Genomic DNA, 27,079 nt, shown 5'->3' with positions numbered 1-27,079 from the left:
GGTCGTACCTCACAAACCTTATTGAGTTCTTTGAGAAGGTGACTAAGGAAGTGGACGAGGGTAAAGCAGTAGATGTGGTGTATATGGATTTTAGCAAGGCGTTCGATAAGGTACCTCATGGTAGGCTATTGCAAAAATTACGGAGGTATGGCATTGAGGGTGCATTAGAGGTTTGGATTAGGAATTGGCTGGCTGGAAGGAGACAGAGGGTAGTAGTTAATGGTATAGGTTCATCTTGGAGTGCAGTTACTAGCAGTGTTCCACAAGGATCTGTTTTGGGACCATTGCTGTTTGTCATTTTTATAAATGACCTGGAGGAGGGGCTTGAAGGCTGGGTGAGCAAGTTTCCGGATAATATGAAAGTCGGTGGAGTGGTGGACAGCAAAGAAGGATGTGGCAGGTTACAGCGGGATATAGATAAGTTGCAGAGCTGGGCAGAAAGGTGGCAAATGGAGTTCAATGTAGCTAAGTGTGAAGTCATTCACTTTGGTAGGAGTAACAAGAAGATGGATTACTGGGCTAATGGTAGGCTACTTGGTAGTGTGGATGAGCAGAGGGATCTTGGTGTCCATGTACACAGATCTCTGAAAGTTGCCACCCAGGTAAATAGTGCTGTGAAGAAGGCATATGGCATACTGGGCTTTATTGGTAGAGGAATTGAGTTCCGGAGTCCTGAGGTCATGTTGCAGTTGTATAAGACTCTGGTGCGGCCTTATCTGGAATATTGTGTACAGTTTTGGTCGCCATACTATAGGAAGGATGTGGAGGCACTGGAACGGGTGCAGAGGAGGTTTACCAGGATGTCGGTTAGGTAGGCTTCGGTCGGCGCAACATCGAGGGCCAAAGGGCCTGTACTGCGCTGTATTTTTGTATGTTTTCTATGTTCTAGGTTAGGTGAATTGGCCATGCTAAATTGCCCGTAGTGTTAGGTGAAGGGGTAAATGTAGGGTGATGGGTTGTGCTTCGGCAGGTTGGTGTGGACTTGTTGGGCCGAAGGGCCTGTTTCCACACTAAGTAATCTAGTAATAATTTGAAGGGAAGTCCACATTTAATGTGTTGGAAGCTTTCAGAGATAGGTTGAAGATGGTGCAGGATAGGCATGTCCGTTTGAAAATAAGGGATAGGAAAGCCAAGATTTGTGAACCATGGATGACAGGAGAAATTGTGTGACTATCCAAGAGGAAAAGGGAAGCATACATAAGGTCCAGGCTGCTAAGAACAGAACGGGCCTTAGAGGAATATTGGGAGAATAGGACGAATCTTAAATGAGGAATCAAGTGGGCCAAAAAAGAGTCATGAAATAACTTTAGCGAGCAGAATTAAGGAGAGTTCCAAGGCCTCTTATTTATACATAAGCAAGAGGGCAACTAAAGAAAGGGTTGGTCCACTAAATGATAAGGAAGGAAGCTTGTGTATCGAACCTGAGAAAATGGGTGACATTCTCAATGACTACTTCACATCAGTGTTCACTGAGGACAGGGGCATGATGAATATTGAGATTAGAGATAGATGTTTGTTTACTCTGGATCACATTGACATAAGGAGGGAAGATGTGTTGGGCAGGCTAAAGGATATTAAGGTGGACAAATCCCCAGGACTGGATGGGATCAATCCCAGGTTGCTGAGGAATGTGAGAGAGGAAATAGCTTGGGCCCTGACAGATATCTTCGTGGCATCTTTAAACACAGGTTTAAAGGAGGACTGGAGAGTTGCTAATGTTGACCCCTGTTCAAGAAGGGTAGTAGGGATATTCCAGGTAATTACAGACCAGTGAGCCTGACGTCAGTGCTGGGAAAGTTCCTGGAGAAGGTATCGAGGGGTAGAATCTATTTATATTTGGAAAAGAATAAGCTTATCAATGATAGGCAGCATGTTTTGTTCGGGGGAGATCGTACCATACCAATTTAATAGGGGTTCTTTGAGGAAGTGACCAAGTTGATAAATGAAGGAAGGGCTGTAGATGTCATATACATGGACTTTAGTAAAGCGTTTGATAAGGTTTCCCCATGGTAAACTAATGGAGAAAGTGCAGTCACATGGTGTGTAGGGTGTTCTAGCTAGGTGGATAAAGAACTGGTTGAGCAACAGGAGACGGAGAGTAGTAGTTGAAGGGGGTTTCTTGAAATTGGAGAAGTGACCAGTGGTACTCCACAGGGATCAGTGCTGGGGCCACTGTCGTTTTGATATACATAAATATCTGTAAGAGGACATTGGTGATCTGTGATCAGTAAGTTCACAGATGACGCGAATCATGCTGGAGTAGCAGAAAACCTAGGGTACTGTCTCAGAATACATGAGAATATAGATAGACTGGAGAGTTGGGCGGAGAAGTGGCAGATGGACTTCAATCCAGGCAAATGTGAGATGATGCATTTTGGAAGGTCTAATTCTAGAACGAACTATACTGTAAATGGAAGAGCTTTGGGAAAAGTTGACGAACAGAGAAATCTGGAAGTTCAGGTCCATTGTACCCTAAAGGTGGCTTCACAGGTGGATAGAGTAGCCAAGAAAGCATATGGTATGCTTGCCTTCATTGCACAGGGTATTGAGTATAAGAGCTAGAAGGTCATGTTAAAATTGTACAAGACTTTGTTTCAGCTGCATTTAGAATACTGCACACAGTACTGATCGCCATATTACCAAAAGGATGTGGATGCTTTGGAGAGGGTGCAGAGAAGGTTTAAGAGGATGTTGCCTGATATGAAAGGTGCTAGCTGTGAAGAGAGGTTGAGTAGGTTCAGATGGTTTTCATTAGAAAAAAGGAGATTGAGGGGGGACCTGATTTGAGGGCTACAAAATCATGAAGGGTATAGATAGGGTGGATAGAGATAAGCTTTTGCCCAGGGTGAGGGATTCCGTATCAAGTGGTCACTGCCAGCAGAGGTAGTAGAGCCAGGCATGGTAGATTCATTTAAGGTGCGTCTGGACAGATGCATGAGTAGGTGGGGAGCAGAGAGATACAGATCCTTAGGAATTGGGTGATAGGTTTAGACAGTGGATTTGGATCAGCACAGACTTGGAGGGCTGAAGGGCCTGTACCTGGACTGTAAATTTTCTTTGTTCTTGTACTCCTTTAGGATGCTCCTATAAACCCACCTCTTTATCAAAGCTTTTAGTCAACTTCCCTAATATCTCTTTACCTGGCACAATCTCCAAGCTTTATAGAGCCTCCAAGTGTGAAGTGCCTTAGGAAATGATATTACATACTGTAAAATGTGTATTCTGTCATTACCGGCATTACATTATTGCAACTTCTTACATTCATAGAGATAAGGTACTTTAAATATATTTAGTGTGTTAACATATAGTATTCTGTGTGCAACTAAGAATGATTCATGGTGTCAGTATTTTTGCTAACTACAGGATATTTAGAACTGGTGTGATATGTGTGCAGGAAGTTGGTTTAATATTTTAAATATAGCTGTGCTGCTTTAAATTTTGCATAATGCAAATTTTGCAAACTTGATATTCTATGGTTGGTGAAGTAATCAAGTTTGATGGCATTATATGCAAAACAATAAAGCAAACCTCTGCTTTTTTAACTAGATTATTTTGTTTCAAAAGAGAACAAATTTAGTGATTAGAATGATAGAATCACCGAATTTATTTTGTGCTATTTACTCAGAGTTGACTAAGTCCCTCAATATGATCATTAAAATTATTGGTGTGTTGTTTTTTTAGGTTGCACATTTTCTGATGTAGTGTATGAACAAACTATATTAAAGCAAAATTGTTGTATAATGTTTCCAACGTGGTCTTTGTGCTTGACTTAATATGTTCCGCATATATGCAAATATTGGGTATTTGTGACAATAGTGAGTGTTCATGTGATGCAACATATATTTAAGCCGAGGTGGTATGAACTATTTCTTTCTTCCAGCAGATTGTTTGGGTGAACTGTTAGTGTTCGAAACCTTACCATTGCAGCAGACTTCTATATGTTTTTGATAAAGTGAAAGGGTTAAACAAACAAACTACCTGCAGCATTGCAACTTTTGAAACATAAGTGCTAAAAATCTATTGATGGATTGAATTTCATTGTAACAATAAAGCAATAAGTTTGTGCTCATGGCAATTAATGTGTAAACAATTTGCAGTTTTTGTTAGGTAGTCATGTAGGGCTAAAAGGGGCAAATTAAATATGCAATTAAAGGAGCTTTTAAGGAAGAGTGACGACATGATGGAATTCAATGTTGAGATTGAAAATGAGTTGGTCAAGTCCAGAGCTAGGATCTTCAAATCTAAGAAAATTTAAAAATATAATGGTAGTCAAGCAGAATTTAGTATTTAAAGCATTAATACATAAAACAGTGTTTATTTGTCACAAATTAAGACACACACTTTACAAAAACAGTCCCTCTATGACAAACTGGAGGGGATAAGGGTTGTATTGAATGGAACGACTTGCCCAACATAGTAAGCCAGAAGTTTGGAAGAATATTAGCATTCAGCAAAGGAATACCAAGAGGTTATTCAGGTAGCAGACAAAAGTGTGAAAGTAGGAGACATAATTTATAGTCATGTAAATAGGAAATGGTAATTAAAAGTGGCCCATTAGACGCAGAGACAAGTGAGGTTATAATGGTGAACAAGAAAGTGGCATGGAAGCTAAAGTGACATTTTGTATCAATCTTCACAGTATAAAACACAAAAAAGCCCTTTGAAATGTTGGGGAACTGAGGATCTGGCGAGATTGATGAACCCAAGAAGTCAAGAAAAGCAAAGAAATAGAACTGAAGCAATTAATGACATGACATGACATTATGACATTTTCCCACTCCTGATGAAACTTAAGTAGCAGTTGCTGTTGAGTAGTAGGTGAGTTCATTGTTGTTAATCTCCCATTCCGAATAGTTCAGAATTTAAGAAAGGAGGAAAAGAGTGGTAAACCGTAAACTTCTATATGTAGTCAGCAAAATAATTGAGTCTACAATTAGTGATGTGGTAACCAGCTTCTCAGCAAATCATGATATGATTGAGCAGAGTTAACAGGATGCAAGGAAGATAGTACTTGATAATGCTGTTAAGAGCTTTTTTAGCAATGTAACTGGTAGAATGGTTAAAGAGAAACCAGTGCATATAGTATATTTGAATTTTCAGAAGGTATTGATAAGGTGACACAAATGTTTGAGGCAAAATTAGAACTAATGCATTTCGAGGTAATATATTAACTGGTTGACCGAAATAAAAAATACAGAATAAAGGGAATATTTTGTGCATGTCAGGCTCTAACGAGTAGGATACCATGAGACTCAGTTGATTGTTTACAATCTATATTAATGACTTAGATGAAGGGACCAAATGTAATTTATTCATTATTGCTGGTGATGCAAAGTTGGACAGAAAGTAAAATATTTGTGAAGAGGATGTAAAGAAGGATATAGCCAGATTAGATAAATGGGAATAATGAACAAGTGGAGTGCAATGGTGACGTGTGAAGTTATTAGCTTTGGGTAGGAAAACAGAAAACCATCATAATTTTTAATGATGGAAAACTGAAATCTTTCCATTTCGAGGCATTTGGATGTCCTTGTAGAAGCAAGTACAACAAGCAATGAGCTTATAAAAACAGAAAATGCTTGAGAATCTCAGCAAGCCTGGCAGCATCTGTAGAGAACACCATTAAGTCCAGTGACTGTTCTTCAGAATGGAGACAGGGTGTATCGGTTTTGCTACAAACAAATTAAAATCTATGAGTAAAGAAGCATTACTTCACATGTATAATTTACTGAGCCATATCTGAAGTATAGGGTGTAGGTTTGATATCCAGACGTTTCATTACCTGGCTAGGTTACATCATCAGTGGCGACCTCCAAGTGAAGCGAAGCTGTTGTCTTCTGCTTTCTATTTATATGTTTGTCCTGGATGGGTTTCCAGGGGTTTGTGGTGATGTCATTTCCTGTTCGTTTTCTGAGGGGTTGATAGATGGTATCTAGATCTATGTGCTTATTTATGGTGTTGTGGTTGGAGTGCCAGGCCTGTAGGAATTCTCTGGCATGTCTTTGCTTAGCCTGTCCCAGGATAGATGTGTTGTCCCAGTCGTAATGGTGGTTTTTTTCAACTGTGTGCAGGGCTACGAGGGAGAGAGGGTCGTGTCTTTTTGTGGCTAGCTGGTGTTCATGTATCCTGGTGGCTAACTTTCTTCCTGTTTGTCCTACGTAATGTTTGTGGCAGTCCTTGCATGGAATTTTGTAGATGACGTTGGTTTTGTCCTTGGGTTGTACTGGGTCTTTTAAGTTTGTTAGTTTTTGTTTGAGAGTGTTGGTGGGTTTGTGTGCTACTAGGATTCCGAGGGGTCTTAGTAGTCTGGCTGTCATTTCTGAAACTTCTTTGATGTATAGTAAGGTGGTTAGGTTTTCTGGCTGTTTGGCCTGCTTTTTGTGGTTTGTTCTTGAGGAATCTGCGGACTGTATTTTTTGTGTATCCATTCTTCTTGAATACGTTGTATAGGTGGTTCTCCTTTTGTTTTCCGAAGTTCGTCTGTGCTGTAGCGTGTGGTGGCTCGTTGGCATAGTGTTCTCATACAGCTTTGTTTGTGTGTGTTGGGATGGTTGCTGGTGTAGTTAAGTATTTGGTCAGTGTTTGTCGGTTTTCTGTATACGCAGGTTTGTAGTTCTCCGTTGTCCTTTCTTTCGACTGTGACATCCAGGAATGTGAGTTTGTTGTCAGTTTCTTCCTCCTTGGTGAACTTTATGCCTGTGAGGGTGTCGTTGATGTTAAATGTCTCTTCTATCTTGTTTTGTTTTATGATGACAAAGGTGTCATCTACGTAGTGGATCCAGATTTTTGGTTTGATGATTGGTAGGGCTGTTTGTTCTGGTCTTTGCATTACTGCTTCTGCTATGAATCCTGATAGCGGAGATCCCATGGGTGTGCCGTTGGCTTGTTTGTAGATTATGTTGTTGAAAGTGAAGTGGGTGGTGAGGCACAGGTCCACTAGCTTCATGATGTTTTAGTTCGTAATGTGATTAATGGTGGTTGGGGTGTATGTGATGGTCTCTTCTAAAATTGTGGTAAGTGTTTCCTTTGCCACGTCGATGTTGATGGAGGTGAACAGTGCTGTTACGTCGAATGTCGTCTTCTATTCCTGGATGTCACAGAGGAGAACCACCTATAACAAAATTAAAAGACCCAGTACAACCCAAGGACAAAACCAGTATCATCTACAAAATTCCATGCAAGGACTGCCACAAACACTATGTAGGACAAACAGGAAGAAAGTTAGCCACCAGGATACATGAACACCAGCTAGCCACAAAAAAGACCCGACCCTCTCTCCCTCGTAGCCCTACACATGGATGAAAAAAACCACCATTTCGACTGGGACAACACATCTATCCTAGGACCGGCTAAGCAAAGACATGCCAGAGAATTCCTACAGGCCTGGCACTCCAACCACACTGCCATAAACAACACATAGATCTAGATACCATCTATCAACACCCCAGAAAACGAACAGGAAATGACATCACCACAAACCCCAGGAACCCCATCCAAGACAAACCATATAAATAGAAAGCAGGAGACAACAGCTTCACTTGGAGGTCACCACTGATGATGTAACCTAGCCAGGTAATGAAACATCTGGATATCAAACCTACAGCTCAGCGAGCAAGCCTACACCCTAAGCCTCAACCTGAACTACAAACTTTCACAAACCTTGCAAATATCTGATGTACTCTGCAACATTTAGTTTCATTGTGTCAGGAAGGACATACTCGCTCTAGAGCTCAAAAGAGACCAACATCACCCTCACCACCTTCAAACTCCCATCCACAACAATGAGGAGCTGTGGCCAGGATTCATGTAACCTAAGGTGATGTCCTGTCCAACATATAACTCTGTTATATTCTAAGGGAACGAGACATCAAGCCAAGTTTCAACCTGATGGTTGAAAGCTTTACAATCCACATATATGCTGATCACTGCAATGAGTTCTCAATGTTAAACAATCACGCTTACAATTTAGACATGAGAAGTTGGTATCCTACGAATCAACAACAATTCCAAATAAATTGAAGTTGCACAAATGTTTCAAATGCTACTTGAAGTGGAGAAACGTTATTAGATTAGATTACTTACAGTGTGGAAACAGGCCCTTCGGCCCAACAAGTCCACACCGCCCCGCCGAAGCGCAACCCACCCATACCCCTACATCTACCCCTTACCTAACACTACGGGCAATTTAGCATGGCCAATTCGCCTGACCTGCACATCTTTGGACTGTGGGAGGAAACCAGAGCACCCGGAGGAAACCCACGCAGACATGGGGAGAATGTGCAAACTCTACACATTTCTGTGAACAATTTCTCCATGATTAATTCCATATAAATTTGAATTCTAGTGAAATGTAAAATGAAAAGAAAAGATTAATATGTACATAGAAACCATGTAACTTTAAATGCTTGCCTTCTCTTGATGCTCAGATGCAATTTGGGTCAGGACTTCAATAACTAGGAGAATTTGCTCTGTCTTATAGAGGCTGGTGGGAGGGATTGGGATGGCTCCCTAATGCATTTCCGCCTCCAGGGAGGTTTCCCAGCAGTTGGCCGATCAGATCAGAAACCAATTGAACGAACATAGCAGCTTGGTGAAGCAGAGAAACTAAGTATTTTGACCCCACTGAAGGTGCCTCCACTGTAAGGCATTCTCATGTTTCCCCATCTGCCTGAGCAATTCCCGTCTCTCTGTCTGTCTGTCTGTCTGTGTCTCTCTCTCTCTCTCTCTCTCTCTGTGAGTCAGCAGGCTCGATAATTGATAAGTACCTCCTCTAATGTAGCTTGCAGCAAGTGTAAGCTCTCGAAACCATTTGGTCCTAGCGTTTGAGTCGTGAAAACCCATGGATAACTCCTGCCCACTGAATCTGCAGCTCATTGCAATGACACAACATGCTGTTCCAACCTGGAATCACTTTGTGTTGCTTGAGTAATGGATAGGTTATTAACCATCAACTTCAACAGAAGATGCAAATGCTTCAGGGAATGTGTGTCACCTCTTACTTTCACAGTTAGTGGCTGTGGCACTCTGAACATTTGAGATCATGAGTGGTAACATATCTGTTGTGGTGTATGCTTACTTTAACTTTTTGCTTTGAGAGCTTCAGTGAGGTTCTCCATGTATTGAGACCCCTGAGGTCAGCCTTTATTCTTATTAAAATTTAAATTCCAAGGTAATACAACTCATGTCAAATAAATACAGAATATTAATTATGCAAACAATACTACAAAGCAACACTATGATATTCCCACAATATTACAGGTGGCTAGCAACTCTATTCATCCAACACATGGCAGGCAGAATCTGAAGCAGTGGGTAATTGCCTTAAATCTGGGAGGTACCCGAGGGTGCTTCACAGTAACAGCAGCTGTCAGCTTCCTTGTTCCTCGAGGTACAGATCCGACTGTTTTACTTACCGTTTCTCTGGGCTCCGTGCACTAAATGAAGAATATGATTGTTTACTGCAACACGTCTGGCAAAATTGGGCTGAATTGCCTGAGGAGTGGCAATGTCCTCAAGCAGATCGCCACTCTGCCACTCTGGTCTCTGTTCCCTAAAAGGAAGAAGCTATGTATTTCTGAGTGGAGATTCTGATCAGGGCTCCCTCAGTAATACGGAACTGTAGTTGCATTCTGCCCGTTCTTTTGTGGCGCAGAACTGCTTGGGGGAAGTGAACCACAGCCATTGTATTGTATTCTTACTGTAAAAGCGTGACAATAAAATCATTCATTCACACTCACTCTGTCACTCTCACTCTTTTCTCTTTCTCTTTCTCACACTCTCACAGTCTCTCAGCTCTGTGAAAGAGTTTGACACTTGCTTGCTATTTTCCTGCAGTTCTGGAAATTTTCCCCATTCAGTCAGGAGCACTGGAATAGGCAATTTTGTTTGAGCCTACCATTTTCAATGGCTTCATGAATGATCTTCCTGCCATCATAAGATCAGGAGTGGGGATGTTTGCCAATGATTGCACAATGTTTAGTACCATTCACAACTCATCAGATACTAAAGCAGTCCGTGTCCAAATACAACTCTATCTGAATAATACCTAGGCTTGGGGTGATATCTGGTAACCAATATTGTGTCATGCAAGCACCGAGCAATGACAATCTCCAATAAGGGAAATCTAACCATTGTTCTTCGACATTTATTTATCACTGCTGAATTCTCCCACCATCGCCATCCTGGGAATTAATGTTGACCAGAAACTGAATTGTCTAACCATATAAATACACCATAGAAAGCATTCTGTCTGCGTGTATAATGGCTTGGTATGGCAACTGCTCTGCCCAGGACCGGAAGAAACTAGGGAAACACAGCCCAGATCATCTCTCAATCCAACTTCCCATCGCAGACTCCATTATACTTGTTGCTGCGGAAAGGCAGCCAACATCATCAAAGACCCCTCCCACCTGGTTACGTTCTCTTCTAACCTCATCTGTCAAGCAGAAGGTACAGAGCTTTTTACCGACAGGTTCAAGAACAGCTTCATCACCACTGTTGTTAGACTACTGAATGGGCCCCTCTAATTTCAAGTTGAATGTTGATCTTGCTTTTGTGCACTTCCAGTGCAGGCATAGCCTTGTATGACTCACTCTGTCAAAAAAAACACTATGGTCTGTATGTCCTTGTATGTTATGATCTGTCCGTTCTTCATGCAAAAACAAAACTATTCACTGTACTTAAATGCATATGACAAAAGAAATCAAATCAGAGCAGGTCAGAGGCCAGGAATCCTGTAGTGAGTAACTCCTCTCCTGACACCCCAAACTCTGTCTAACATTGACGAAGCTCAATTCAAGAGTGTAATGGAACATTCTCCATTTGTCAAGATAAGTGCAGCTCCAACAACACTTGAAGTTTGACAACATTCTGCACAAGGCAGTCCACCTGATTTAGTACTACATCCACCAACATTCAGTCCTTCCACTTCCGATCCAGAGTGACAGTAGCGTGTATTATCTATATGATGCACTGCAGGTTCCTTAGACTGCAACTTTCAAAGTCCAAGACCACTACCATCTCGAAGGATAAAGGCAGCAGATGCACAGAACTTCACCATCTACAATTACTTGTCATTCTTTCATTGTTGCTGGGTCATTGTTCCTAGAGCTCCCTCAGCAGCATTGTGACAGTACCTTTACCAACTGAATTTCAGGGGTTCAAGAAGGCAGCTCTCAAGAGCAAGTGGGGATACACAACAAATACTGACTGAGCTGACAAAGTTCACATCTCCGAATGAATTAAAAAATTCAGCGAGGTCATGGTTGATCTGTGCCATCTATAGCTCCATACATTGGCCTCTACTCTATATTTCTTAACACCTTTGGACATCTATCAATTTCATATTTAAAACTAACAGGTCAGAATCAAACCCAGTTTGGGGAAAAGGGTGTACTATTTCACATTTCTCTAGTTCTGATTTATAGCCAGCTTCTCTACTATATAACCTTTCTCCCTTCAGCTACTTAGAATGTCTCTGACCTTTATTTAGGTCATATCAGCTTTTCCAGTACTTTTTCCTTCTTGGTTTCACTCACTATCCTGGCAACTTTCTTGTTTACCATAGCTTCACCAAAGATCTATCTTCCAAAGCTGATGCTAAGTCCTCAGTTAGTATCTTAGTCATGATTTCTATCTCATTTGATCTTCAGTAAGTCCCACTGTTACCTCTGACAGCATTGTTGCTATTAACTTCTGCTTAGAAGACGTTTGGATTCACTCCATGTTGGCTTCCAACAATTCTTGGACTGTCATTTTATTTCTCATTGCTTTTCTTGCTTTTCACTTGTAATATTCCGCCTGATTCTTCCTTGTAATTGGCAACTATGACATCTATCAAGTACTGCTTTTTTGGCTGCATTCCTCTAACTCCATCATCCAGATAGTTGTCCTACCATTTCTTCCTGTGGGAATGTTCTTGGAAGTTGCCCAAACCATCTCTTCATTAAAAGCTCCTCGTTACTCTGAATTTCTGCCTATGGGATATTGACTCCAATTTATTCAGGCCAGATCTATCCTCAGTTTTGTTGCAGACAGCAAAATCTTCGATGACCTTGGGTTTATGGAATGTGGATGTTGCATGTATGCAGCTCAGCTGAGTCTACGTCTCACCATGTGATAGGTTTGCTGCCATATAATGTTTAAGTGTAGCAATGTACAGGGTCTCACTGTTCCAGCAGGGTGGAGCAAAACCATCTACTCCCCTCATTCTTTAAGACCGCTGAACAAGTAGTAGTTTAATATTGCACATTTGCAACTAGTTACAGTTAATATTGTCTGTGTAGCGATGCATATTATCAATGAGGAGGATCTGGATGTTAAAACTTATACCTCTGAGATGCTAAGCTCTTGTATGTCACAAGTCCATATGGTATCATCACAATGGTTGCTGCTTGTGACACTACTCAGCAATAACCCTTTCAGACCTAGATTGAAAGCAGTGAAACAAAAACAAATTGCTTCAATAAATCAGCAACTTTGGGAGCATTTCTGTTTTTATTTCTGATTTTCAGCATCTGCTTTCTTTTGGTTTATTGGATAAAACAGTAAAGGTTGGTCAGCTTTCTTGATTAAGTGCAGTTCTGATCACTCAGCTGCCATTCCTAGTTCAGCATTTGAGAGCTCTGATGTATTTTGTTGTTCTCTGAAAGCTGTGTACTGCACACACTTTATTGTGACCCTACCTGTGAGGATTTGTTGATGTTGCGTTGAAGTATTTGTCAGTTTTGTTCTGTAGGTTCACTTGACATATCGGCTCAGTTTTCTGGTCATTGGAGAAGTGATTGCATTCTCCACTGACCCCAAAGAAAGCTGTTGACGGAAATCTGTGCCCCACACGTGCCAGGCAATGAGTGTCTCCAACAAGGGAAAACCTAACCATGGTATCATCAAGCTGTCCAATCTGGTAAAAACAATGACTGCAGATGCTGGAAACCAGATTCTGGATTAGTGGTGCTGGAAGAGCGCAGCAGTTCAGGCAGCATCCAAATAGCTTCGAAATCGACGTTTCAGGCAAAAGCCCTTCATCAGGAATAAAGCTTTATTCCTGATGAAGGGCTTTTGCCCGAAACGTCGATTTTGAAGCTATTTGGATGCTGCCTGAACTGCTGTGCTCTTCCAGCACCACTAATCCAGAAGCTGTCCAATCTGCCTATCACATTGTAGAATTCTCACAGACAGGCAAGCAGAAAATGGAAAGCTCAAATCACATTTTAAAAAGAAATTGCAGGAGAGCAAAATAGAAGTTGCAACATAGGCCAAGTGTTAAGGTAGAGTATGAAAATTCAGAAAAAGTTTGTTTTCTAATTATTTAGCAAATCTAGTTTAAAACTTCAAGCCAATAGTAATAGAGACGTTTAAAAGCACGTGTTAAATAGGTATTTGTCAGGCTCTGATCAATGCCTTTATTGCTCAGATTGTTATTTTAAAGATTAGGCATAATTTGAGTATTTGACAGCAATCTGAGGGCAGAAAAGAGGAAGGTCTTGCCTGATTTTGCTGATTGCGAAGTCTGCTGGTGGTGTCTTCAAGATGCAATCTACGGTGAAGCAGCGAATGACCACAGCTTCAGGATTTCTGTTAATTTACGCTAAATTCTAAAGTTATAGTCTGCCTCGAGAGGTCGATGATGTGAACCATGTTGATTTGCCTTTAAAATCTCTGTGAAATGCTGGATTTTTCTTTTGACTTATGGTAAATGCTACATGGTGCATTGTTCAGTTTCTTTAACCTTGTTTTTAACAAGATTTTAATTGAAAATAAAAGCTAGAATCTGCCCTTGAGGCAGTAGCACTTCAGTAATTGCTGTTGAAACAGCAGTTAATCCTTGGAATCAATATGGCAATTAGGTTTTGCTAATTCTCTGTGTTCTTGGATTAGAAAGAGGTCAGTATTTTATGTGTACAGAATGAAGATTCATTTATTTTAGATGTTGATCATTGTGATAATTTAGGTTGAATTGTTATTTGCATTTGGGAAGCTTGAGTCTAGCCATTCACATCCTGACTTTGGAAAGTCAGCCAATTTGCCTGTGTTGTGTAGATTCATGCCAGGACCACAATCTTCCCATGTCAATCTAGCAAGAGGGAAGAGCAGGTTAAAAGGCCCATCTCCATTGATATTGGCCCAAAACTTGGTTCAATCCTCAATATTATCCCTTCCATGCCTAGCCACCCTCACTCTGGTCTCCCTAGCCCTCTCCTGTCTCAATGCCCCGCCCATAACCTCCTCTCCCATGCTGCCCCGGACCCTGCATCTCCATTCACCCATATTGCTAATTATTGAACTCGAGCCTGACGCTGTTGAGTCTCTAATATGTTCATGCTATTCATTTCTATTCCAATTTCTCTTTGAAGAATGTTCATATGATTGTCAGTAAATTCAGGCACAATTGAAAAATGATCAAAGAAAACCTGTTGAAGAAAAGATTTGAAGGTATAAATGCCTGGCTGAGTTCTAGCACTCACTAATGGTTTCAGCTATGTAAGTCATTTGTACAGCTGTGAAGCAGACTGCTCATTTTGTTTGACAGTTTTATGAGCTTGTATTAGGCTTAACTTAGGCCTGTTTGTTTATTTGGGCATTGTTACACGATGTCAAATGAATTAGTGTTCCTTCAAGGGCATTTTGGAAGTCTGTGAGAGGGAAGCCTAGATAATCTGGCAAAGTGGAAAAAGGTTTCTAAACTCCAGGAATATGGCAGTGGTGTGGGCCACTCCACCTGCCAGGTAGCAGTAGGAAACACTATTGGAGTTTCCAGCACTTACTGCCTATGAAAATGCAAGTGATGGCGAAGAAGAAATTATTTAAACTCCGTTTCAAGGTAGACCATAAAGCATCTTGTAGAAAAGCGAGTGGTAGGTTTGCAAAAGGTTTTCCTGGAACAGTGGAGGAAGCCAAGATCTGACTAGATAAAGCTGGTTGATGCATATGATGTATGTTTATCAGAAAGGAATGCAAATAATATTAATGGTTATTTTTTCCCTTTCCTCCCTATCCTTTCTTTTTTTAGCTTTTTGAAGTTAAATTCTGTAGAAGACTGTATCCTACTTTTATGTTTTCCTTTATGCGGTTTTGCACTTGTGACATTATAGTTAACAGTTGGTATAGTTTGTTCCAATTTAGATAATGGAATAGAAGCCATAGATTTCTTCTCCACATGTAAACTTGACTTTGATTTTACATTACTTGAAATTATTATTCATATTCTATCTGTCAATTTAAATTATATTTTTATTCTTTTTCCTTCAGATCACCAGAAATTGGAAAGAGAGGCCCGGATTTGCCGACTTTTAAAGCACCCAAATATTGGTATGTGTGTTTATCTTACTAAAGTTTCAGTTGCCTTGAAAAAAAACAATGTTGCTTCTGTTTTAAAATAAACTTATTTTCACAAATTTCAGCATAGTTTAAATCTTGGTATTATTAGCTCCAAAATTCCTGGTGACGATCAGTTAGGGTCTGCAGAGTTTCCGGTCCAAAAAGAAATCTTAAATTCTCATGAACCCCCTGGGATATCAAACCTATAGGGCGTATGAATTCTAATTGAAAATCTTTGAGTAGATTTTTGTAGGTTCCAGTAATGGTATTCTGTTGAAGCTGTTATTGGAATCACGATACATTAATAGCTGCTTCCCACCCCTATTTGGGGGGAATAAACCTGGTTTCATTTAGGTGGTGTCTGGGGATTCTCTTTTTGAAAAGAAATTAGAAGCTAATAATATATAAATCCCAGTGCATCCCAGGTGGTGGCATGGAATCATTTTAAATGTTGAGAAATGTTAGTCTGACAGTGCCCGTGGTTATTGCTGTAATTACTGTAATCAGCAGTGTTCTTTCAAAGAAGGAGTAACATTGCTGTTTATATCCTTCAGTTATGGATAATGAAACAGTTTCATACGTTAGTGTAATAAATACTATTTATCTGCGTTTCTGGTCATGTATACATTGCAACTATATTTGCCCTGTACATTTTTGTGGTGTGTGTATTACGTTCTAAGCCTGTGTTTTCTTTATTGGGTGCATGATTTTGAAGTGTACAACTTGACCTTGCATGGAGGAGTTGAGAGAATGTTTAGTTTTAGCCCCTATCTAGATTATTTTCAAGTTGACTATATTTGTCACATTTATTCTACCTCATCACAATGAAAGACCCTTGGGATACGCCCTCTGCTATCTTCTCAGATTGACAAAGTATGTTTCAATGAAGGGCTTATGTCTGAAATGTCAATTCTCCTTCTCTTCGGAGGCTGCCTGACAAGCTGTGCTTTTCCAGCAACACACTGTTCGACTCTGATCTCCAGTATCTGCAGTCCTCACTTTCTCCTAAGTGTGTTTAGAATTGCAAGGTGTCTAGCTGACAGTTGAAGTTAACCTGGGATAATAGTTGTGTAGCTGACTAACAAGGAGGCAGCTCCCAGAGCTTGGCAGGACAGCTAGACCTCAACTGATTCCTCCTTCTTGCCCAGGAAGAATTTGCAGCTTCTGTTTGATGAAACAAACTCCTAGAACTATGTAGTGTGGAATCTGAAATCCCTGCTCTTCATTCAGTGGCAATGATGACTGAAGTTATATCAAAACTTCTGATTTTCAGATAGGCCCAATTAGTACAAACAAAAAAAAAGTTGCTTCCATCAGAGATCTCTTAGGCACACTGATGCAATATTTTTAATTGAATTTCTTTCTCTGGGTGGTGTGGTACAAATAATATTCCAGATTAGGTAGAGAGAGATTTAATTCATGACATTACTACTCTTATTCAATGTCTAGGCATTATATGTTTCTTGGATTCCTTTGACTGTTCAGATTGTCCCTTTCTACTGTGGTCAAGAACAGCATTTAACAATTGATAATATAAATTGAATCTTGAGAAAAGAAAAGCTATGTTATTAAAGCTTCTGTCTTGCATTCATCAGGACAAACGTCATTATGCCAAATTTCGAGCAGTCTCTACTCTATATAATTAGTAGAAACAAATATTAATTGATTGGCAAGTTGAATCTGATTGGCTAAGGTGTTTTCATAAAGAAAGAATCCTCCAAATTTCTAATATTTTGAATGTTCTCTTTGGACTGCACCATGTTCAGCAATATTCATGGCTCCTCAGACACTGAAGCATTCCATGCCCAAATACAACAATGTCTGGACAATATCCAGACTTAGGCTGACAAATGGCAAAGTAATATTTGCACCATACAAGTGCCAGGCAATGACTATCTCCAACAAGAGAGAATCAACTATTGCCCTCTTGACATTGGTATCACCATCAATGAATCCTCCGCTTCCAGCCTGCTGGGGATTCAGAAACTGAATTAGATTAGTCATTTAATTAATTTGGACACAATAGCAGGTCGGTACCTAGGGATCATGTAGTGAATAACTCGCTTCCTGACTCCACAAAACCTTTCTAGCATCTCCAAGGCACAAATTAGGAAGGTGAGTCTGCCGCCTCACCTGCCTGGAACTTGCAGTTTCAATAACATTCAAGAAGATTGACCCTCATCCAAGACAAAGCAGTCTGTTTGATTAGCACTAAACATCCACTCCCTCCACTACCAATGTTCAATAGCAGCAGTGTGTACCATATACAAAGGCACTGTGGAAGTACACCAAAACTTCTTAGACAATACCTTCAAACCCATGACCAATGGCATCATAAAGGACAAGGGAGGTATATATATAGGGGAACACCACCACCTGCAAGTTTTCCTTCAAGCTATATTCTGACTTGGAAATATTTCACCGTTCCTTCAGTGTTGTTGGGTCACAGTCCTGAAACTCTCTTCTGAATGGCATTGTGGTATATCTACAACACATGGACTGCAGTGGTTCAAAATGTTATACCTCATCACATGCTCAAAGGTAAGTGGGGATGGACAATAGATGCTGACCCATCCAGCAGCACCTACATCCCATGAGAGATTTTTAAAAGAAATGAAACTATTAGCACACTCTCAGAATTCTTTAGCAAGTGGTGCTCAGTTGCAGAATTACTTTGAACAGAAGTTTTCTTATGGGATTTGCAAACGTGTGCTAGGTGAGTGTGGTCTCTTCTGATTGCAAACAACATAAGGAATATACTGTTTGATTTGATCAGCCAGTCACTGAGATGTCAGGCCTAAGTATCTGGCACCACACTGGTATTGAAATTCTGACACCGCATCATCCAGTTGTTTGATGGGCAGAATGTCTTTTCAGACCGACAGCCATATCCCATTGATGGAATGTACAACCCTCATCACCGCTGTATTGTAGCAATATGAAAACACTTGGGTAAGTGTTATGGCACGGAATAAACCCTCCTGCTTAATTTAAAACCAGCAACACAAAAGATTTATCCCATGCAGTAACTTGTAAAAATTCGATGGCCAAGAACTATTTAAAGTAAAAATTAACAACTTCATTTCTTAAAGTATAACCGAGAATAATTAACTAGCAACTATTTACAATTCTTTACTCTAACCTATCTGTTACATTCCCATCTATAATACTCGTCCGATAAAACTCCCGATTATGATTTACAGGAAAATTCAAATTTTAAAATCAGCCAGCTGTTGAATCTTCTCTTTATCTTCGTCGGTAGATTTGCTCCCCAAGTCAGCATTGAGCAAACTCCTTCTCTCAACAGGCACCTCTCAGAGTTCTGCCTAGCAGTCTACATCTGTTGGTCGGGTGGCAGTTCTCCTCCCAACTGTTCAAATTTCCCCACCCTTCTACCCCAAAGCATCGGATTGTGTCATTGGCTTTTAAGATTGTCAATATACTCAATTCAAACTTGATTGGAATTTGGTGTTTTTGCTTATAATTTAAACTGATCGGCCTAATTCAAATATGCTTTGCCATTTCCAGGCAACCAGCTACTCCAGTAGCTGGAGCATGTGTTACATTGTGTCTTATTGAGTACACTTGGTGCTGTCACTGCTAGTTTTCACTCTCTTAAAGGTATAGTACACCCATTTCTTCATAATATAAGCTTGTTTACAGAGACATCTTAACGAAGTCACCAGATATTTGTTTTGACCCCTCCAACCAATGCTATCAGGAATACTGGTCAAAACAAATCTTACATCCATCCTTAGTTTTGTCTCAGAATTGATAACGAATTAATGGATGTCTACCAGATGTCAACGTTGTTGCAAATACACCAAGCACACACAACTTTCCAATCTTATTACTGCTAATGATCAGGTATATTCCTGCATTTGATTCAACCTTGCTGTGATTCTGAACCATAAAACAGAAGTGTGTAGATAAAGGATTTTGCAGAATCTCATACCTTTGTCCTCGTTCAAGATACCCTCATTGCTTCAGTGAAATTGTTCTTTTTCCATTCAGCCTTCACTTTCCTAATTTTCCCTGATTGAAATCCAGGAGCAGCTTTACTTGCACTTCCTGTCCCTGCTCAGAATGTTAGCTGGCGCAGTTTGAGAAGTCTCAGAGAAAGTGCTGTGAACCTCATTCTGTTGGAGATGACACTGGGACAAGCTCCAAAGAGCTATGGTAAAAAAGCTGGGAGTATTGCCATCTCAAACTGATTTTGGAGGGGGAAGGAGCTAAGGTTGTGGGGGATAGTGATAGGTTTTGTATGGGAGGGGATGGAAGAGGTAGTGTCGTTTATTAGCTAGGCACTGGGGAGAGGACGAGAGAGACGGGAAAGATCTTTTAATTTGGGAGATGGATCCATGCGAATGGTGAACTGAGGAGTCAGACATCTCGGCTCGAAGATTGAGAACAGCAAGGAGCGATGCTTTGCAGGCACTTAATTTTGAGAAGGGTAGAGTACAGTCTTTAGGGTTCGGTCCATCTCTCCCTACCCCATCTATTCTGCACGCTGCCTGAACAATATTATCTGAAAACAGCAAGTTTTTACAAGTGCATCCAGCTCTACCTCACTACCAGCTCTTTTGAACCCTCCATTGTCCCTAGATTTATCAGACCACTAATCAGATATTCAGTTTTTGATCGAGCAGAAAATTGGTTTCTCCTCTATTAGCCCAACTGAAAGTGCTGTTCTATAGCTACAATCTGCATCCTCCTCAAGAGCACTGGATGAGGCTAAACTGAACAGTCTGCACTTGGTGTCATATTTGACCCGAAGTGAACTATTGGCCACGTATCTACACTAGGACTTGCCTCCAACTCCACCTTGCCTCAAAAGCAAAATACTTCAGATGCTGGATATCCAAAGTAAAAACTTTAAGGTGTTGGAGGAACTCTGCAGATCAGGCAGCATCTGTGGAGAGAGAAGCTGAGATAACGCCATGACCTCAACTCTGCTACTTTGGTGTAAAATACTTCTGCAAAGTTTGTTGGATGTTTCATTTTGGTAAAAATGTCATATAAATATAAGTTTTGCTCCGAAAACAAGAGATTCAGGTTTGTATTATCAGTGTGTAGGTGAGGGAAAAGCTTTTGGATGAAGGAGGATTGTAATGTGAAAAGGCAAATTAGGTAAAATTGTATGTCATCTTCAACGTTTTCAGCTCCATTAGGGCCCACAGCCTCTGTGATGCTGCTGAGGGTGATTAGCAAACAGTGTGCAAACACTGAGATGTGGGTGTGAGATTTCCAGCTAAGTGTATGAAGATGAGGTTAAGGTCTGAATTATGCTTGATAGAAACTTTTACTAGGTGAGTGAAGGGCCATTGGTGAATTGAGTAGTGTGTGAGAGCTTAGTGCTTAATTGGTAAGGATATAACATTTGAAGATACATTCAATGACCCTGACATCTTATGTGAGCTGACTGAACTTCTTGCACTACTATGGCCAGACTTGCAACACTACGTTGCTGATATTGACCAAGGCTGCTGACTATTTCTCTTTCCTTCATGGTGTGTGTCGAAGACTTCCTTGTGTTTTGCGAGGATTTCTCTCCTCCGATCCATGTTCTGTCTTGCAGTATACTCTTGGCCCTGTGGTACAATTGAGTGTTTGTGCTTGAACACACTTCCTCAGCTCTTTCCAGCAGCGGCTGAAAACTCGCTGTCCCTTCCATTTAGAGATGCAAGTTGGCTTTGAGTTGTACAGGCAAACTGTACAACATGGCTAACCACTTGCGGTTCTGTATTAAAATACAAGGGGATAGATACTTGTGGTACAACAGAGGCTATAGTTCAGAAGCAGGAAGAAAGCCCATTGCAGATGATACTGTGGCTGTAATTCACTGATAAGAATGGACCCAGGTGAGTGTTGTCTCACCCAACTGGGTGACGGTCATGATGGCAAATGTGGAGGTGAAAGGGATAGGACCTGAAGAGAGAGAAGAATATCAGCTGGCATGTGAACCAGGTGTGGAGCTTGGTTGGTCAACATTTTTGAGAGTTGAGGGGGTAGGAGACGGAATTTAGATGAAAGGGAAGAGCGGAATTAGACAGCAGTACGTTTTTGGGGTTGGAGCAAGGGTAAGCTTAAGAGGAACTGGCCAAGATCAGGTAGTTTCAAACTTAGTAACACAGAAACCCGTGATTTTGAAGTCCTTGTGGAGGTGGGGATATGCTTCACTTTTGTGTAATGGTGTGAAAATAGTCTTCTATATCTCTGGCCAGTTCTTGTGCCTCTGACTTTGCTGGATTCTTCAGCAACACTGATTAACTTCAAATGCCCAATTGACACTCTAAAAGCCCGCTTGTATTGAGCGGTTTGGTTTGCATTGAGAGTAGGTGAAAATGCTGTACGTTTCTGAGTAATAAAAGAGGGAGCACTTCAAACCATGTACTGTAATGAGCTTCAGATTGCTGTTGTTGTCATGGATACCGTAGCAGCTGGCATTCAGGAAGTGCTTGTAATCAAAGTGTTTTAAGCCCACAAAATGTGAAAAACGTAGCTTCTGTTAATTATACACCAAAGTCTAACCTTTTGAAAAGCAGTTTGGTGACTTCAGCTTGTATCATGACACCATTGAGTGGGTGAAAGAGAAGCAGGGGTATTTCCTTATAATCTCAAGACCTCGAATGACCAGAATTGCTGACTTCACAAGTGGTAACAACTGTTCCTGGATGATTTAAAATAAAAGGATACCAAAATTAAGTGCACAATAACTAATGCACAATATTGCACCAGATTTTTCCACTTTTGAACTGAAATTCTTTCGACACCATTCATGTACATGTTAATCAGGAGGCAAGTAACCAGTATGAGTAATACAATTTGCGTTATAAAATGCATTTATGGTTTGTTTTCTAATTTAAGAAAACCATGTCATTTCCCAATTTGTTCAGACAAAATAGATTATTTTTATGTAACTGGATTTATTTTTAGATTTAAAGGATTATGGTGGGTTGGGATTGTCAGAAGGCTGAAAACGTGGCAAAGTTTATGACTGCCTCATGAGCTACTCACAAATCCCTTTCCAATTTTGAGTGAATCTTCAATTGATGAATAGAAGCAGACCTTTGGCCCACAATGTCTGTGCAAGCTCTTTAGGGGCAGCAAGTTGCATTTATATAATATTGCAACAGAATAAAATGTCCTTGATTGCTTCATGGGAATTTGCACTCGCTCACAAGTCCAGATGACTAAAACAGTGGTCAGAGATGTTTGATTTCACAAGGGGATTAAAGGGTGAAAGAAAGCTACAGAGACAGACAAGTTAGGGAATTCTAAAACTTTGGGCCTTGACATTTGAAGGCAGGGTTAAGACTCAGAACAAACAACGGGCCAGAATTGGACCAAACTTTGAAGGTTAGGACCGGAGGCGGTTATGGAAATAAAGAGAGCAAATCTCTGGATATGTTTAAGGAGAATGAGAATTCTCAAGTTCTAGCATTGCTCAGCCATTGCGCCTCAGTGAGCACAGTCGCCATGGGCAAATGAATGTGAAATTTGGGTGACATTGACTTTACGGAGGAAGACCAGGAGTGTGTCGGAATAGTTGGGAGAAAGGGTAATAAAGGTATGGATGGAATGGATCTGTTCAGCAGGTCCCGTTCTTCTGTTCTTTCCTGGTTGTCATATAAATGTCTCCCCTTCAAGTTTTTAATCAGTTTGCTTTTGAAAGTTAATGTTACTATCTCAATCTATATTAGGATGCTTGAAGTCCTTATTATCACTTCCAAAGTTGTTGCATCATCCTCTCCAGTGAATTTGAGCAGTTTTACTGCCTGCTGTATTTCATTTCGTCACCAACTTCAGTTCTCTGTTCAAAGACAGGTTCTGACCCACAGTGCAGTGATCTCCATCACAATCAGGGTAAGGAAGCAAGCCCAGAACCCCTTCCAATAGGAACAACTTCATGGTTGCTGGTACCAATCTGATCCAGCAGTTATCCAGGCAGTCAGTTATTCTGGTACCTGTTACATGTTGTAGATCAGAGTTATTACTTTCCATTCATGGCCGACCAGGAATGTTTCATGCCTTTACTGCTTGCCATTGGCATATACTAGAGGGTTTGCAGGTTATCGCTGAACCTGTTTGACTACATTATAAAAGTGCCTTCCTTGACTATTTAAGTTCTGGATTAGGACTTGAAACCAGAGCTTTTGACTAGAAGGTAGGAGCAGTATCAGTGCCCTGCAGAAAGGAATACTGCATTCTCTGTCATTTTCATTATCATGGCCAGTAATTTTTCTGCCCAGTGTTTTCAAGATTATTTCTTTTGTACACTTCAAGTAAACTGAAGCAGGGAGTTGAAAGATTTGATACTCTATCTCGCGTTCTCTTTCTATCTGGCGCTCTCTTTCTATCTCACGCTCTCGCTCTCTCTCTGCCCCCCCTCTTTCTTTCCTTCCTTCCTTGCCCTTATTCCCTCCCACGGCGCGCGCTCTCTCTCTCACCTCCCCCCCGCCTCCCTTCCGTGTGTGTGTGTGTGTGTGTGTGTGTGTGTGTGTTCTGTCTCTCTCCCTCCCTCTCTCTCTCTCTCTCTCACCTTCCTCCGACTGTCTCTCTCTAGCCACCCTCCATCTCTCTATATCTCGCCTTCGTCTCTCTCTCTCTCTCTCTCTCTCTCTCTCTCTCTCTCTCTCTCTCTCTCTCCTCCTCCTCCTCCTCCTCCTCCTCCTCCTCCTCCTCCTCCTCCTCCTCCTCCTCCTCCTCCTCCTCCTCCCTCTCTCTCGCTCTCTCCTCCTCCCTCTCTCTCGCTCTCTCCTCCTCCATCTCTCTCGCTCTCTCCTCCTCCATCTCTCTCGCTCTCTTGGGTCCTCCATTGTTCTCTTTCTCGCCTCTCTCCATATCTCTCCTGCTCTCGCCTCCCCCTCTCTCTCTCTCGCCTCCCTCTCTCTCTCTCTCTCTATCTATCTATCTCTCTCTCTCTCTCGCCTCGCTCCCTCTCTCTCTCTCTCGCCTCGTTCCCTCTCCCTCTGTCTCCCCCTCTCTCTGCCTCTCTCGCGCTTCTGCCCCGTCTCTCTCTTACGGGTCTCTCTCGCCTCTCTCTCTCTCTCTCGCGCATCTCTCTCTCTCGCGCCTCTCTCTCTCTCTCTCTCTCTCTCTCTCTCTCTCACCTCCCTCTCTCTCACCTCCCTCTCTCTCTCTCGCCTCTCTCTCTCTCTCTCTTGCCCTCCCCCACTCTCGCCCTCGCCCTCTCGCCCTTCCTCTCTCTTGCCCCCCTCTGTCTCTCTCGTCTTTCTCGGTCTCCCCCTCGGTCTCCCCCGTCTCTCTCTCTCTCTCTCTCTCTCTCTCTCTCTCTCTCTCTCTCTCTCTCTCTCTCTCTCTCTCTCTCTCTCTCTCATTCGCCTCCCCTGTCCCTGTCTTTCTCGCCCTCTCTCCGCTCTCGCCTCTCTCTCTCGCCTCTCTCTCGCCCTCTCTCTCTCCCCTCCCCGTCTCTCGCTCCTCTCTCGCCCTCTCTCTCTCGCCTCTCTCTCTCTCACCTCGCTCTTGCCTCTCTCTCTCGCTCGTGCCTCTCTCTCTCGCTCTTGCCTCTCTCTCTCTCGCCTCTCTCTCCTCGCCCTCTCTCTCTCGCCCTCTCTCTCTCGCCTCCCCCGTCTCTCGCCCTCTCTCTCGCCCCCCCTCTCTCTCGCCCCCCCCTCTCTCTCGCCCCCCTCTCTCTCGCCCCCCCTCTCTCTCGCCCCCACTCTCTCTCGCCCCCCCTCTCTCTCGCCCCCCCTCTCTCTCGCCCCCCCCTCTCTCTCGCCCCCCCTCTCTCTCGCCCCCCCTCTCTCTCGCCCCCCCTCTCTCTCGCCCCCCCTCTCTCTCGCCCCCCCCTCTCTCTCGCCCCCCCTCTCTCTCGCCCCCCCTCTCTCTCGCCCCCCTCTCTCTCGCCCCCCCTCCCTCTCGCCCCCCTCCCTCTCGCCCCCCTCCCTCTCGCCCCCCCTCCCTCTCGCCCCCCCCCTCTCTCGCCCCCCCCCTCTCTCTCGCCCCCCCTCTCTCTCGCCCCCCCCCTCTCTCGCCCCCCCCCTCTCTCGCCCCCCCCCTCTCTCGCCCCCCCTCTCTCTCGCCCCCCCCTCTCTCTCGCCCCCCCCTCTCTCTCGCCCCCCCTCTCTCTCGCCCCCCTCTCTCTCGCCCCCCCTCTCTCTCGCCCCCCCTCTCTCTCGCCCCCCCTCTCTCTCGCCCCCCCTCTCTCTCGCCCCCCCTCTCTCTCGCCCCCCCTCTCTCTCGCCCCCCTCGCTCTCGCCCCCCCTCGCTCTCGCCCCCCCTCGCTCTCGCCCCCCCTCGCTCTCGCCCCCCCTCGCTCTCGCCCCCCCTCGCTCTCGCCCCCCCTCGCTCTCGCCCCCCCTCGCTCTCGCCCCCCCCTCGCTCTCGCCCCCCCTCGCTCTCGCCCCCTCTCTCTCGCTCGCCCCCTCGCTTCGCCCCCCTCGCTCTAGCCCTCCCTCCCTCTCGCCCTCCCTCGCTCTCGCCCCCCCCCCTCTCGCTCGCCCCCTCGCTCGCCCCCTCGCTCGCCCCCTCGCTCGCCCCCTCGCTCGCCCCCTCGCTCGCCCCCCCCTCCCTCTCGCCCCCCCTCCCTCTCGCCCCCCCTCCCTCTCGCCCCCCCCCTCCCTCTCGCCCCCCCTCCCTCTCGCCCCCCCTCTCTCTCGCCCCCCCTCTCTCTCGCCCCCCCTCTCTCTCGCCCCCCCTCGCTCTCGCCCCCCCTCGCTCTCGCCCCCCCCTCGCTCTCGCCCCCCCTCGCTCTCGCCCCCCCTCGCTCTCGCCCCCTCTCTCTCTCTCGCTCGCCCCCCTCGCTCGCCCCCCCTCGCTCGCCCCCCTCGCTCGCCCCCCTCGCTCTAGCCCTCCCTCCCTCTCGCCCTCCCTCCCTCTCGCCCCCCCCTCGCTCTCGCCCCCCCCCTCGCTCTCTCGCTCGCCCCCTCGCTCGCCCCCCTCGCTCGCCCCCTCGCTCGCCCCCTCGCTCGCCCCCTCGCTCTAGCCCTCCCTCCCTCTCGCCCTCCCTCCCTCTCGCCCTCGCTCTCGCCCTCGCTCTCGCCCTCGCTCTCGCCCTCGCTCTCGCCCTCGCCCCCTCGCTCGCCCCCTCGCTCGCCCCCCTCGCTCGCCCCCTCGCTCGCCCCCTCGCTCGCCCCCTCGCTCGCCCCCCTCGCTCGCCCCCCCTCCCTCTCGCCCCCCCTCCCTCTCGCCCCCCCCTCCCTCTCGCACCCCCCCTCGCCCTCCCTCCCTCTCGCCCTCCCTCCCTCTCGCCCTCCCTCCCTCTCGCCCTCCCTCGCTCTCTCTCTCGCTCGCCCCCTCGCTCGCCCTCCCTCCCTCTCGCCCTCCCTCCCTCTCGCCCTCCCTCCCTCTCGCCCTCCCTCCCTCTCGCCCTCCCTCCCTCTCGCCCTCTCGCCCTCCCTCCCTCTCGCCCTCCCTCCCTCTCGCCCTCCCTCCCTCTCGCCCTCCCTCCCTCTCGCCCTCCCTCCCTCTCGCCCTCCCTCCCTCTCGCCCTCCCTCCCTCTCTCCCTCGCCCTCTCTCGCTCTCTCCCCTCTCGCCCTCCCTCTCTCTCGCCCTCCCTCTCTCTCGCCCTCTCTTGCTCTCTCTCGCTCTCGCTCTCGCTCTCTCTTGCTCGCTCTCGCTCTCTCGCGTGGTCCTCCCTCTCTCTCTCGCCCTCTCTCTCTCTCTCTCTCGCTCGCCCCTGTCCTCTCTCTCTCTCGCTCGCCCCTGTCTCTCTCTCTCTCGCTCGCCCTGTCTCTCTCTCTCGCTCGCCCCTGTCTCTCTCTCTCGCTCGCCCCTGTCTCTCTCTCTCTCGCTCGC

At 44.3% G+C, this 27,079-nt stretch overlaps 1 protein-coding gene across 27 annotated transcripts in view; it reads left to right on the top strand.

The window, feature by feature from the left end:
• The window catches only part of LOC140486400 (calcium/calmodulin-dependent protein kinase type II subunit delta), a 310,372-nt gene that overhangs the window by 100,305 nt on the left and 182,988 nt on the right, over positions 1–27,079 (top strand). For all 27 annotated transcript variants that reach the window (XM_072586248.1, XM_072585963.1, XM_072586856.1 and 24 more), the window contains exon 3: positions 15,250–15,309. In XM_072586248.1, coding sequence (XP_072442349.1) covers positions 15,250–15,309 — 60 coding nt within the window. The remainder of the gene's footprint in view (positions 1–15,249; positions 15,310–27,079) is intronic.

This window comes from Chiloscyllium punctatum, chromosome 1 (genome assembly GCF_047496795.1).
Source record: "Chiloscyllium punctatum isolate Juve2018m chromosome 1, sChiPun1.3, whole genome shotgun sequence".
Lineage (NCBI taxonomy): Eukaryota > Metazoa > Chordata > Chondrichthyes > Orectolobiformes > Hemiscylliidae > Chiloscyllium > Chiloscyllium punctatum.
The sequence above is the reverse complement of the archived record's forward strand: the minus strand, read 5'-3'. Positions and strand labels throughout refer to the sequence as shown.